This window comes from Hyla sarda, chromosome 4, assembly GCF_029499605.1.
Source record: "Hyla sarda isolate aHylSar1 chromosome 4, aHylSar1.hap1, whole genome shotgun sequence".
NCBI classification, from domain to species: Eukaryota; Metazoa; Chordata; class Amphibia; order Anura; family Hylidae; genus Hyla; species Hyla sarda.
In genome coordinates, this window is record NC_079192.1 from 372,224,679 (window position 1) to 372,239,257 (window position 14,579).

At 40.6% G+C, this 14,579-nt stretch overlaps 1 protein-coding gene across 39 annotated transcripts in view; it reads left to right on the top strand.

The window, feature by feature from the left end:
• The window catches only part of LOC130267280 (protocadherin gamma-A4-like), a 357,909-nt gene that overhangs the window by 327,627 nt on the left and 15,703 nt on the right, over positions 1-14,579 (top strand). For 38 of the 39 annotated variants that reach the window (XM_056516783.1, XM_056516771.1, XM_056516766.1 and 35 more), the window contains exon 2: positions 12,799-12,857. In XM_056516783.1, coding sequence (XP_056372758.1) covers positions 12,799-12,857 — 59 coding nt within the window. Of the gene's footprint in view, positions 1-2,847; positions 6,079-12,798; positions 12,858-14,579 lie in introns of those variants that run through there. The other variant, XM_056516760.1, reaches the window with a different exon arrangement.

The following is a 14,579-nucleotide window of genomic DNA, read 5'->3' on the forward strand; positions in this document are numbered from 1 at the left end:
TTTAACACTTCGCTGCATTCTGCAGTAGGTCATCTCTTTGTTTGTGACTTAAGGTCCATCTTGATTAATATTGTAATCTGATCATTTAACAAAGATCAGGGAGGCTCTGTTGAAGGTTTTAAGGGAGATTAGTACCTTTGTTGCTATGTGAAAAACATCCTCAGGAGCTGTGGATGTTGATTGTTATTCATCTGCTATTTAATATTTCACCACTAGATGGCAACATGATTGCTCCTCATGAAAACTCTATTGTTGACAATTCAATGTCTGCGAGCAGCACACTGAAGTGACAGCAGTTCAGGAAAGCAGATCTGCAAAGCACATTGGAAAAGACAGAGCTGCTTTACTCTCTCTCACGTCGTGTTCGTTTCATCTTGTCACTTTATCGCCTTGAAAAAATAACCAATGGAGGAGAAAGGAGTCTACAGTTCCTGGCACTGGCAAGTAACGGGTTTATTTTTTGTCAGTATTTTGACGCTAGCTTCTGCACAGCTAAGATATTCTTTGCTTGAAGAATCAGAGCCTGGGACTTTCATAGGCAATGTTGCTAAGGATCTGGGATTAAACACAGCAGGGATTTCTGAGCGAGCTCTGAGGCTGGGGTCTGAACAAAGCCAACAATACTTTGCTATCAACCTGGAGAGTGGAACAATTGTAGTAAGGAGTAGAATAGACAGAGAAAAATTGTGTGGCACAAATGTGAATTGTATTCTTCCTGTGGAAATTGTTCTTGAGAAGCCCCTGGAACTTTATCGGTTGGAAATAGAGATTCTGGATACAAATGATAACTCGCCTGTTTTCCAGAATCCAGAGCGTACTATAAAGATTACAGAGGTAGCTGCAGTTGGTGCTAGATTTCCTCTAGAAAGGGCCCAGGATCCTGATTTGGGCATCAACTCTGTGAGCTCCTACAAGTTGAGTCAGAACAAATATTTCTCCTTAAATGTACAGGCCCGGAAAAATGAAAGACCCTCTCCTGTTCTTGTTCTAGATAAAGTTCTAGATCGAGAAGAACTAGCAGAGCACAGATTGGTTCTGACTGCCATCGATGGTGGAAGTCCACCTAGATCTGGAACAAGCTTAATTATTGTTAATGTCATAGATATTAATGACAATGCCCCAGTTTTCAGTAATGCTTTCTACAAGATTAGCTTGAAGGAAAATGCACAATTAAATACTCTTGTAATAAGACTGAATGCGACAGATAAGGATGAAGGCCCAAATGGCGAGATCAGTTATAACTTCGAAGATATATCGTCACAGGACATAACCAATATCTTCAGTTTGGACAGTAAAACAGGAGAAATACGACTTAAGGGGCAACTAGATTTTGAAAAACATCATTCTTATGAAATCTCTGTTAAGGCTCTGGATCATGGGATACCAGAAATGGAAGGACATTGTGTGATCCAGCTAGATATTGAAGATGTTAATGATAATGCTCCTGAAATACTTATCTCTTCCTTGGTATCATCCATTCCGGAGGATACACCTCCAGGAACCACAGTGGGACTCTTAAGAGTTAGTGACCAAGATAGTGGCAAAAATGGGGAATTGCACTTGGAAATTTCTCCAAACCTTCCATTTACCATAACATCTGCCCAAAACCACTATTCCTTAGTTACAGATAGGCTCCTGGACAGAGAACATGCGAGTCAATACACCATTTTACTTCAGGCCACTGATTCGGGAGACCCTCAACTTAAAACCCAAACAACAATAAACATCACCATCACAGACATCAATGATAACTCACCAAGTTTTGAAAGATCAGTGGTCAATGTTGACATAAAAGAAAACAATAAGCCAGGAGTGTTACTTTGCACTGTCTCAGCATCTGACAAGGATTTTGGAGAAAATGCTCACATCACTTACTCTATATTTAACAGTCTCATCAATGGATCCCCAGCTATGTCTTTTATTTATATGGACACTCAGAATGGAAACATTTATGCTCAGCAATCTTTTGATTATGAACAAGCTCAGGTTCTTCAGTTCACTATCAGAGCAGAGGATTCTGGGATGCCAAAGTTGTCATCTAACAGTACAGTCTATCTTCACATTCTGGATGAAAATGATAATCACCCTTCAATACTTTACCCTGGAAATTCCAGACATGTTCCAGCACAGCAAACAGTTCCAAGGTCCCTTCCAGCTGGTTCTTTGATAACTAAAGTCGTAGCGATTGATGCTGATTCTGGATACAATGCGTGGCTCAACTATAACATCACCAAAGCAACAGATCCATCATTATTCAAGGTTGCTCTTCACACTGGTGAAGTCCGACTGGCTCGAAACTTCCAAGAGGCAGATGCACCTATACAAAACCTCTGTATCACAGTGAAAGATAGTGGTACACCCTCATTGTCTTCTACAGCTACTTTACTAATTTCCCTAGAGGATGGCACATCCAAAGAAAGTCATTATTCTACAGATCTACTATCTGAGGCCCAACAAACCCCCGATGTAACTATGTATCTTATCATATCTTTAGTTGCTATTAGTGTAGTATCATTTGTTACACTAATTATTTTGCTGACAAAATGTCTTAGGAACAGGCAGCAAATGCCAAACACTGAAATTAATCAATACATGGGGCATAGCCACAAAACCTTACAGCTGAACCCTAACAGCACGCTCAGGTACGTGGAGGTGCCAATTATACCTGGGAGTCAACAGAACCAATTCACTAAAACAAGCAGATCTTCAGACATTAATAGGGACACACTAAATATGATGAAATCTTTGAACTTTCCACAGTTAAAGCAACTAGTCAATGAAAGCGATGATGCTATTTCGGGGCAGTTTGAGTGGAGGGACACAGCACAGGTGAGATAGGGACTAGTTTTGCTTTTGTATGTCTCAAAGATAAATGGTAACAATTTCATATTTAAGGTGCTGTTGCTTTTTTAATTATAGGCACGCTTTATTAAGTGCAATATTTATAAATAGAGGAGCAAAACTATGTTCCACAAAATGAATTACATTGTAGCAATGATGATTGTTTTTATTGGATGTTCCTGCAACTTGTAAGGCAGTTATGGTGATCCATAATCTAGAGCACAAGCCTCAGGCAGCCTAATTCTATATTTCACATTCCATTTACATTGAGCAGATCCAGCAGGGGGCAGCATATTCCCCAATGTTTACATGAACTTGAGTGCACTAGCATACTTTTAAGCAATGTCTTGGAAGATGCGATCAGATTTGCAAGCTGCTATTGAGTAAAATAAAACAAAGCTGAAATAATGCATATTATTTAGTGAATGGTGTTACACACTGTTAAATGTACTAAACACATCTAGTGATGCGTTTCTAATTTATACTTTATTATATGTTAATACTTTTTAGATTAATCAAACTAGTCCATGTAAAACCATTTTTCTAGTTTTCTTACATATTTGATTAGTGATCTCAAAGCTTTTCTACTTTTAGTTCTTTTGTTTATATGCTGGTGTCATTTTCTCCCCTCCCCATATTCCAGTTTAGTAATCTCCATGTCCATATTCTGTAGAACAGAATGCACAGCTGACATTACAATGTAAACCCTCTACATATCTGAGATATGGGCTGGGCTCATGTACATTCAAATGTGGCTACAGCCGGACATATAACTTTTGAAGGGAAGAAATTAGGATAATGGGCCTGCGAAACTCAACAATAGCTTGGAAATGGCAAGTAATCTTCCTCTTTTTCTCTTATAACAACAGCGGATCTTCTGAAAACCTTCAATATTCAGTGTTGGAGGAGGCAGAAAGAGGCACATTAGTTGCCAATATAACAGATGACTTGAGTCTATTAACAGCTATTATGTCTGAGCGTAGAATACGGCTAAGGTCATCGGGAGGTGGTCAGTACTTTGCAGTGGACCCTCAAAGTGGTGCCTTTTTTGTAAATAGAACCATAGATAGAGAAAGTGTGTGTGGATCCAGTTTACAATGCTCATTGACAGTAGAAGTCATGCTTGAAAAACCTTTAGAGTTGCATAAAGTAGAAGTTGAGATTTTAGATATAAATGACAATTCTCCTATTTTCTCAAGCACAGAGCAGGTGATAAAAATAACAGAGATATTTACATATTCAGGTGCAAGGTTTCCTTTAGAAGAAGCGCAAGATCGAGATTCAGGGGTCAATGGGGTTAGACAATATAGTTTAAGTCCACACATGTACTTTTCGCTATCTACGAGAAGTTCAAATGATGGTGCTCCATCTCCAGAGCTTGTCATAGAAAAAGCCCTAGACAGGGAAGAAGGAGGAGACTATCACCTCGTTCTCACTGCCTTTGATGGTGGAGATCCTCCAAAATCTGGGACATCCCAAATAATAATTATTATAATAGATTTCAATGACAATGCCCCTATGTTTCAACAGACATTTTACAAAATAAATGTAACAGAAAACATACCTCTGAACACTCCAATAATTCAGTTGAACGCCTCTGACTTGGATGAGGGTGTGAATGCTGAAATAGAATACTTGTTGGATGGTCGTACTCCAGTCTCTGTCAGACTGTTATTTTCTCTCGATCCAGACACAGGCATTATTAGGACAAATGGGGTTTTAGATTTTGAAAGTTCTAACTTTTACGAAATAACTGTACGAGCAAAAGACAAAGGAATACCACAAATGGAGGGTAGTTGTGTTGTCCAGATAACAATCAAAGATGTCAATGATCATGTGCCAGAGATTCTGCTAACATCCCTATTGGGTGAGATTCCAGAGGACACTGTTGTTGGAACTACTATTGGACTTTTTTCTGTACTCGACATGGATTCTGGAAAAAATGGAGACGTACAACTAGTTCTGTCACCTGATAGACCATTTCAGATTAAGTCATTCAAAGACCACTATGCTTTAATTGTAAGTAGCCCCCTTGATAGAGAAAATATTTCTCTAAGTGAAGTAGTATTGACTGCCAAGGATATGGGGTCTCCATCTCTGTCATCTCAGGTAACCATTGCAGTGAATATTTCTGATGTTAATGATAACCCACCACTGTTCTTAAATCAAGAGTTTAATACATTTATTCAGGAGAACAATGAACCTGGACACCTGCTTTATACATTATCCGCGTTTGATCGAGATGAAGGGAACAATGCCAGATTTACCTATTCTATAGTTGAGCAGCAGCTTGGAAATTTACCTCTCTCATCTTTCATATCACTCAACCCAGTAAGTGGAAGTATCTACGCCACATGTTCTTTTGATTATGAGCAGATAAATGTTTTAGAAATCATTGTTCAAGTGAAAGATAATGGAGATCCGAGACTCTTTACCAATGCAACTTTATTTGTTTTTATTTTGGACATGAATGACAACCCTCCAAAACTATTACACCCAAAGCTTTCTGGAGAGCTGATCAGCCAGCTAAATATATCAAAATCTGTGCCAGTGGGTTATTTGGTCACTAAAGTATCAGCAGTAGACTCAGATTCAGGCCATAATGCATTGCTGTCATATAGTTTTGTCGGACCTTCCAATGATTTTCCCTTCAATATATCCACTCATTCTGGAGAAATAAAAACTGTCAGGAATTTCTTATCAACTGATGAATTCCAGCAGAAGATTGTGTTGTCTATCAGTGATAGGGGCGATCCGTCATTATCCATTACTGTTACACTACTTGTAGCATTAGTAAACAATGCGGAGAACCCAAAAACCTCCTTATCGCTTCTTTATTCTGGAAATAATACTGACATTCTAATGTACCTGGTCATTTCATTGGTGGCCATCACCTTAGCATTTCTGGTTACTTTGATGCTGTTGATGGTAAAATGTTTTAAAAAGGATGGGCACATCTGCCAATATCCATGCTGGTTTTTAAATCAGTCGAATCCAGACAACTGCCATGGGATACAACAACCAGCACTTCATTTTAATATGGATGGCACTCTGAAGTACATGGAGGTGAGAACAGACCCAGACAACCCAGAAAGCCATTGCTGTAGAACATATTTTTCCCAAGGAGCAGAAAACATCAACCTCACGATTCTGAAGCCATTTGCGTTTTCTACAATCGGAGAGATGGTCAACAAAGCTAAAACTATAGATGTGAATAACATGAGAGATCCTTCTCAGGTGAGAACTGTTGCCATTGTTATTACTAACAACACTAAAGGCACTATTAATAAGGCTTTATTATAATACATAATTTTGCTTTTATATATAGATATACATACCCAGGTATTTGCTTACCCATAATACCCACTTAAGACAGAGTGTCTCTATTTTTTTTGTTCAGTGTTTCAGTAAAAGATCAGTAAAAAGATCTATGCAGCCTTACTTCAAAAATTACTTTAAAACTGATTTGCATAAATCTCCCATGGTGCAATGCCTGAAATCTTTCCACCATTGCTCTTTTTTTAAATGTAGATATCTTTATGGCAGAAATAATTTCTGACAGGCTGATATTCCAGTGTATGTCTGCTACTAATACACAGTGTCTTTCCCTGAAGTAATACATTAATGGGGTATTCCGCTGCCTGGCGTTTGGAGCAAACTGTTCTGAACGCTGGAGTCGGGAGCTCGTGATGTCATAGGCCCGCCCCATCATGATGTCATGCCCTGTCCCATAGACTTGCATTGAGGGGGTGGGGGGGTGACATCGTGAGGTGGTGGGGCTATGACATCACGAGCCGGCTCCAGCGTTCGGAACAGTTTGTTCCAAACACTGAGTATCGGAATACCCCTTTAAGCATAACAGAAGAGAATTTCATGTAGCATTCCTTTACATCATTTACAGTGGCATATATATGTTTGGTGCACAGTGAAATCCTATTGTATCTGTTTTCGGTTCTATTTCTGAACTTTTAGTAAAAAAAAAAAAGAAGAACACTGATTTTATTTTTTTTTTTAAGTATATCAGTGTTGCACTTACTATTACAGTGACTGTTACGTTAGTAATATAGTATGAAATGGGCAATGTGATGGCTCCGTGGTTAGCACTGTAATATTGCAGAACTGTCAAGGCATTGAATCCAAACATGTGGTCTGTATGTTCTCCCTGTGTTTGCTTGGTTTCTTACCAGACCTGAGATATTGGTTATATTGGGAGTGACGGAGATCCCATCTCACTGCTGCTGAACTTCTAGTTATAGCTGTCACTTTCCTCTGGCTTCTTAGTCAGGCTCTGATATAATATTGCTCACTCTTAGCCTATGTTCCTGCATAATAATAGAAGAACAAACAGTCTGATAAACAGTTCAGATCCTTCCAACATCTGAGAACAGGTTAGATCACCCGCTCCAACAAGTAAGTGTGGGCGGCATTAAGTAATACCAAGAGCACAGATAAATCTTCTAAACCTCTTATATGTACGGCTGGTTTGTATGCAAGCTATTCAAGATCAACCCTGCTAATAGCATGGCTCCGGGAGGAATACTATCCACTGATATATAGAGGTCAATAGTCAGAACTTGTTGTTTCATAATGATATACAACTTTTTGTTGTGTGGCATATCATACAGTGCAGGACCTCCAGGGGAGACCACCTCCATGATAAAGAGTTTGTTGGAGTATATGATATAAAATTGGAGCATATATGGAACTATAATACACCCGTGTCCAAGTGGCTTTACTTTATATGTTTTATTTTATATTTATAGCTTATGTAGATAGGTAAAGCAGCAGGGTATACGGTAGTTGCTATCCAATTGACTTCTCTTGCATTAAGTTGAATTTCCCCCTTAAATTAAATAACCAGTAATTACAAGAGCAACAGTTGTTTATTCTATGTAAAATTATTACTTGTTAACCTATCCATAGAAAAGCTGAGTAACAGTCAAGGGGGGCAACTATTACCAAGCTTTTCTGTAGCCCTGAAGGGCAAATCTGCTTCATTTATAGGCTAGATAATTCAGTCATTCATAACCACCTTCTCTCTTTAGCTGTAAGGGGTCAGTTCCATGTTCACTGTAATTAAACCATATTGTTTTATACCCGGCTTTCCCAGATACTGACATAACTAAGAAAAAGTTAGTGAATGTTATGGCTCAAAGACTTTACAAGATAGTGTTCTTTATTTAAGGGAAACTACTTAAACCGTGAAGATGTGATGTAGGGGAAATGCTGGCTATGGGTTCTCATACTGTCCTTTGCTTTCAGTTTCCACTTATCTATGTTAAAAAAGAAAAACAGTTTTATTGTCTACAGCAATAGTAGAGAGAAGCTCCTGACCGCTGAAAATGTAAATCAGCATGTCAGAAAACTAATCTCAGTGTTGGGATTGCATCAAATCCCCTGGTGATCTGGTTTGGTGGACACTGGAAATAAAGCGTACGACCATCAGGTTCATGTTGGGTCACAGGCAGCAGGAGAAATATATTTGTAGAGTGCTGGAAATTCTTCATTATCTACTGCATCTATTTTTCTATCTCTATTTCTCTAAATCTGTCTATCTATATCTATCTGTCTGTCTATATTTTATCAATAGCTCATATCTATCTAATATCTATCTACTTATCTATCTTTGTATATTTATCTATCTTTGTATACATATCTATCGATCCTTCTAGCTACCATTTTTTTTCCTATTGTAGCTAGCTCAAATCTATATACCGTATTTTTCGCCGTATAAGACGCATTTTTTCTTCCCCAGGGAAAAGTCGGTGCGTCTTATGAGGCGAATACACACCTATCGGGTCAGTCCCGGCGGCCATCAATGGCCGGGACCCGCGGATAATACAGGACATACCGATCGCGGTGATGCCCTGTATTAACCCTTCAGTTGCGGCGATCAAAGCTGACCGCCGTGTCTGAAGTGAAAGTGACACTAACCCAGCTGCTCAGTCGGGCTGTTCGTGACCGCTGCGGTGAAATTGCGGCTTCCCGAACAGCTTACAGGACACCGGGAGGGAACTTACCTGCCTCCTCGGTGTCTGCTCCGGCCGGGATCCCCTGCATGGCCGGCGCTCTCCTTCAACGTCATCACGTCGTAGCGCACTCCGTCCCGTCATCCAATAGGAACGGCGTGCGTAGCAACGTGATGACGTGACGGAGAGCAAGGATCCCGGGCAAGAAGATGTTTGGAGCGTCGGGGACACCATGGAGACGTGGCGACAGCGATGGAGCGACATCCAGGGCAGTGGTGATGGGTCCGGAGTGGCGGGGACACATGAGTATCACCTCCTACCAGTGGTCTTCAACCTGCGGACCTCCAGATGTTGCAAAACTACAACTCCCAGCATGCCCGGACAGCCAACGGCTGTCCAGGCATGCTGGGAGTTGTAGTTTTGCAACATCTGGAGGTCCGCAGGTTGAAGATCACTGTTGGGTTCAGAATCTTTTTTTTCTAGATTTTGCACCTTTAAAATTGGGTGCGTCTTATATGCCGGTGCGTCCTATAGGGCGAAAAATACGGTAATTTTTTCAGATGTCATAGTTCTCTTGTATTCTTTTTGTTTGTAAGATATAGATAGGTAGGAAATGAATACATATTTGTCAGGATCTCTGGAGCTTTAACCCTTTGCCTACTATCTGCAAACAGGATTTTGCAGTGACTGTTCTTACGCTACTTTTAGAGCCAAAATCCCCTCAAAACTGGAAACAGTGATTGACCTCAGTCATCCCTAGTATCCTACTATTCCCATCCCCCACCGCTGTATGTGACTCATAGGAAGCTGAGCTACGGGGAATTGTTTGGCACAAGGACTCTTTCCCTGAAGTAGCAGCTCTGTGGGATTAACAAAAATGTGTCTGACTCTGTAACCTTTCAGACCACTATATTTATTGTTTTTTGGCAATGTGAGGACAATAAACAATACCCTACATCTCAGCTTTCAGATCCCAGCGAAGGTGATGTGAGTCCAGAATAGATATTGAGGGTTAACAATGACCACTCCTCCGTATTCAGCATGGTTGGGATACCACAAAACATTAGCATTTACTTTATTTTGCTATGAACTGGACTGAACCTTCCCTTCTGTTACTTATAAGTAAATGAGACTCGCTGCAGAGTCATGAGAGTTATCCAGAATAGTAATAATGTCAGAATTTACCTTTTATACCAATATTATTAACAGGATTATATCAGTACAGTGGTCCCTCAACATACGATGGTAATCCGTTCCAAATGGACCATCGTTTGCTGAAACTATAGTATGTTGAGGGATCCGTGCAATGTAAAGTATAGGACAGTGGTCTACAACCTGCGGACCTCCAGGTGTTGCAAAACTACAACACCCAGCATGCCCAGACAGCCAACAGCTGTCCGGGCATGCTGGGAGTTGTAGTTTTGCAACATCTGGAGGTCCGCAGGTTGAAGACCACTGGTATTGGAAGTTATACTCACGTGTCCCCGCCGCTCCAGACCGTCACAGCTGCCCTGGATGTCGCCTTCCATCGCTGTCGCCACGTCCCCGACGCTCCGGCAAGACCTCTACTTCCCGGCATCCTCGCTCTCCGTTGCCGCCATCACGTCGGTACGCACGCCGCTCCTATTGGATGACGGGACGGCGTGCGCAGCGACGTGATGATGACGATGGAGAGCGCCGACGATGCAGGGATCCCGAAGAGTATGCGCCGGAGCCCCGAGGACAGGTAAATGATCGTCAGCGGACCACACGGGGCACCGTAAACGGCTATCCGGTGGCAGCTGAAGCAGTCTGCGCTGCCGGATAGCCGTTTATGCGATGGCCCCGACATACAAAAGCATCGTATGTTGATGCAGCCTTCAACATGCGATGGCCTCTGAGAGGCCATCGTATGTTGAAATGATCGTATGTCGGGGCCATCGTAGGTCGGGGGGTCACTGTATATTAAAGGGAAATACATTCATACTGGGAGGCAGCACATATCTCATACATTACTGTACAGCAGAGGCCAGGAATGTGTTACATTGTATGTGGTTAATAAGCTACAGATGTTGCGGCAAAGTTTTGTGTAAAACAGCATGTATAGTATTCTAACTACAGCAAAACATAATGCAAGACGCCACAATTCACAGCAAGAAATTTAAAGTTCCTTGTACAGGAATGCTTCTTTGTAGGGAGGGAATTTATTACGACGACTGTTCACATTCATATGCTTTTCATTTTACTGTATATATAGTATTATTAACTTCAAGTTACATAATGGAAATAGGTTTAGGGGCCGGTCCGGAGCCAAGTCTCGTACAGGACTTACTTCTGTCATTACCCAGTAGAAAACACTAACTTTCTGAGTCTTTTGTATATTTTAGTGGGATGATGAGGGTTATATATATCTCAAAATCAACTTGCCAACAGCCAGTGTGTTTTTTACCCTTACAAAATCTGCATTAAAACCAGAACATGTCAACAAGGTCTACAATAGGGGCTTAGTTCCTAGGGAAACCATACAGATGTAGCAGGGGTGAATTTGTGATTAAACAGCTTTGTTTGCATTGTGGTCACAGAACAATTATAATTCAATAAGTTTCTGTTCAGCCAATATAAAGTCATTGAGAAGCCTTATTTTCAGATACTCAATAAAAAATGTTATTACCATTACCCGGGTACTGTTTGTAGATTTATGTTAAATTTATACTATTGGCTATGACTGAAATGGGATTTTTAGCAAGGATACCTGATGAAGATTATTCTGATTGTTGCCGAAATGCTGCAATGTTTTCACGTACAGCAACCTATGTTTTATAAGTCAAAAGGAAAGAATGTCCAGGTCTGGGTGTGCACTTAAAAGCTTGTTTTATTTCTTGGCATGGAGTCACAATTACATGTAAAGGAACATCTGACGAGTTTCGCACTCACAGGGGCTTAATCGTGAGTGCGAAATGCGTCAGAAGTTCCTTTACCTGTACTTATGACTCCAAGTCAAGAAATAAAACAAGCTTTTAAGTGCACACCCATTGCTGGACATTCTTTCCTTTTGGATCATTGCCGTGAAGCCGGGGCAGGACCAGCGGGTCCAATTGCGCAGGTGGATTGTTTGCAGTATATGTTTTATAAGTGGTGAAAAACTTGGTAAGACTGGGTGCAAATTTAAGTGTGTTGTGTTAAAGGACATGTCCGGTGCTCACTTTTCTTATTGTATCCGTTCCGGGCTGCAAAAAAAAAACAAAATAAGCTTTCTCTTACCTGCCTACACTCCCCCGGTGCTCTGGTACAGGTGTTCGGTCCCCGGGCTGTATTCTTCTTACTTCCTGTTAGCCCGGCATGTCACACGGAGCTTCAGTCTATCACCGGCCACAGTGATGTCCCGCCTCGGCCAGTGATAGGCTGAAGCTCCGTCTGATGTTCCGGGATAACAGTATGTAAGAAGAATACAGCCCGGGGACCGAACACCTGTACCGGAGCACCGGGGGAGCGTAGGCAGGTAAGAGAAAGCTTATTTTCTTATTTTTTTTGAAACCCGAAACGGATACAATAAGAAAAGTGAGCACTGGACATGTCCTTTAATCTGTTAGAGCAGTGATCTGTGGCTCTCCAGTGGTAAATTTTTGCACCCGCTGTAGAGTTAAAGATCACGGCAACTTATTTGTAACAAGAACAGTGGCTGATGTACAAGCTGACTGGCTATGGTCAGTGGGGCCAGGCAATTTTACTAAATAAAAAAATACTGTTTTGCCAACCATATATATACATATCATGGTAAGTTTTTTGGTGCAATGTTGTGTTCATCTATAAAATAATAAATAAATATATAGTATTTGTGTGTACAAATAGGAGAATTTACACCACATGTTTAATGAAGTAAACAGTAAATGAGTAAATGAATAAATGAGTAAATGAACAGTAAACAGTGGGCATATATTGTAATAAAACTTCGATTTTTGTTCCCAGATGATCAGAATACCGTTTAAATACACTTTTATTCTTTATTCAGCAGGGGCAACCTAACACAGACTGGCGTTTTACCCAGACACAGAGACCCGGACCCAGTGGGTGAGTGATCTCCATGTTTCTATGTTAAAGAGGACCTGTGATCAGTCTAAAAAAATAATTGTTTTTTTTTTTATATATCATTTTATAGCCTTGGGTTCCCTGATTCCAACAATGTTTTTTTTTTTTTTTTCTTTCTATGAACCCACTAAGAACTACTAACCATCAATCCAAGTAGAAATGGTTCCAGATCATTATTTTTGGATTTGTGGTTAGTTTTAAAGAAAAAATTATCCAGATTGCTACATAGTTTGAAAGGTTGAAATAAAGAGTCCATCCCGTTCAACCTAAAACCATACTTTGTTAATCATGAGGATGACAAAAAAAAAACATGAGGCTGATGCCAATTGCCCCATACATATATTTGTACATTGTGATCAAATTGTGATCAAATTGTCCTAAGACAACTTCTTAAAACCAAATAATCCCAAACTTGATAACCTGTCTTGGTCCTGTAATCCACTCATATTATAGTTATCTTACCTACAGAGACAAAACTATGTTCCAGTCACAAGCCTTTATGCTTCTCTTGATACATTTATGACTTTGTTAGCCTTGGCAGCAGCTGCCTGGCACTGATCACTGAAGTAGAGTTTACTGTCCATCAGTACCCCAATGTCCTTATTGGTAGAAGTTTTACCCAATGTCCCTGTGCGAGGTGCCACAACAACGGTCCTCAAGCCTGATTGTATTCTGGACTACAATCAGTATATGGGGGAGTTGATCTCTCTGATCAAGTCCTCAAGCCATACATGGCCATGCGGAAAACACGGGTATGGTACAAAAATGTAGCGGTCTACTTGGTACAGGCTGCCATGGAAAACTCTTTTGTACTGTCCCAGTAAGCTGGCAACACAGGGACATACCTCCAGTTCCAAAAAGAAGTCCTAAAGGTCCTGATCTTTGGCGACTGGAAAAGAGCAGGCCAGAGTTCCCAAGGAACTGGAAATATAGGTGCCAGGATCATCCCAGGCCAGCACTTTCCAGGTGAGGTCCCCCACACTGGAAAGAAGGGACGATCCCAGAAAAAAATGCAGAGTGTGTCACAGGAGGGGGATACAGAAGGACACCACCACTTAGTATGACACTTGCCCCAATCATCCGGGCCTCTGCATTAAAAACTGCTTCAGGGAGTATCACACTTCCTTGCAGTACTAAATTTCTCTTTTCATTTCAATTTCACATAATTTGACCCCAATGTACCATGTCCAGAGTACATTCCAAACTTTAACCCCATAAACCACTAAATTGCCCAAAAAAATCTTTCATCAAAAAAAAAAAACCTGATAAGACCTCTGGGGGTATTCGCGAATATTGCGAATATATTGGCTATATATTCTAAATTGCGAATATTTGCTTTTTTCCCCGCATATGCGCATATTCGCATATGTGAATATTTGCACATGCGAATATTCGTATATGTGAATATTTGCATATTCCTTCTTTTCACTTGTGGGCCAATTAGAATAATGCAAATACACTTTTCAGAGGTTATCAACAACATCCCTAGCAACCAATAGTAAAGTTGCCCACCCCCTCACTTTTTTTTTTTCCTTGAATACGCGATTATGCGAATATTCTCATATGCGAATATAATGAATATGCGAAACTCGCGAATATAGGATGATTATTCGTCTATATATTGGCGAAATATCGCGAATTCGATTATGGGCAATGCCGCTCATCACTAATTATTTCCAAAAATGGGTCATGGGTCACTGAGTC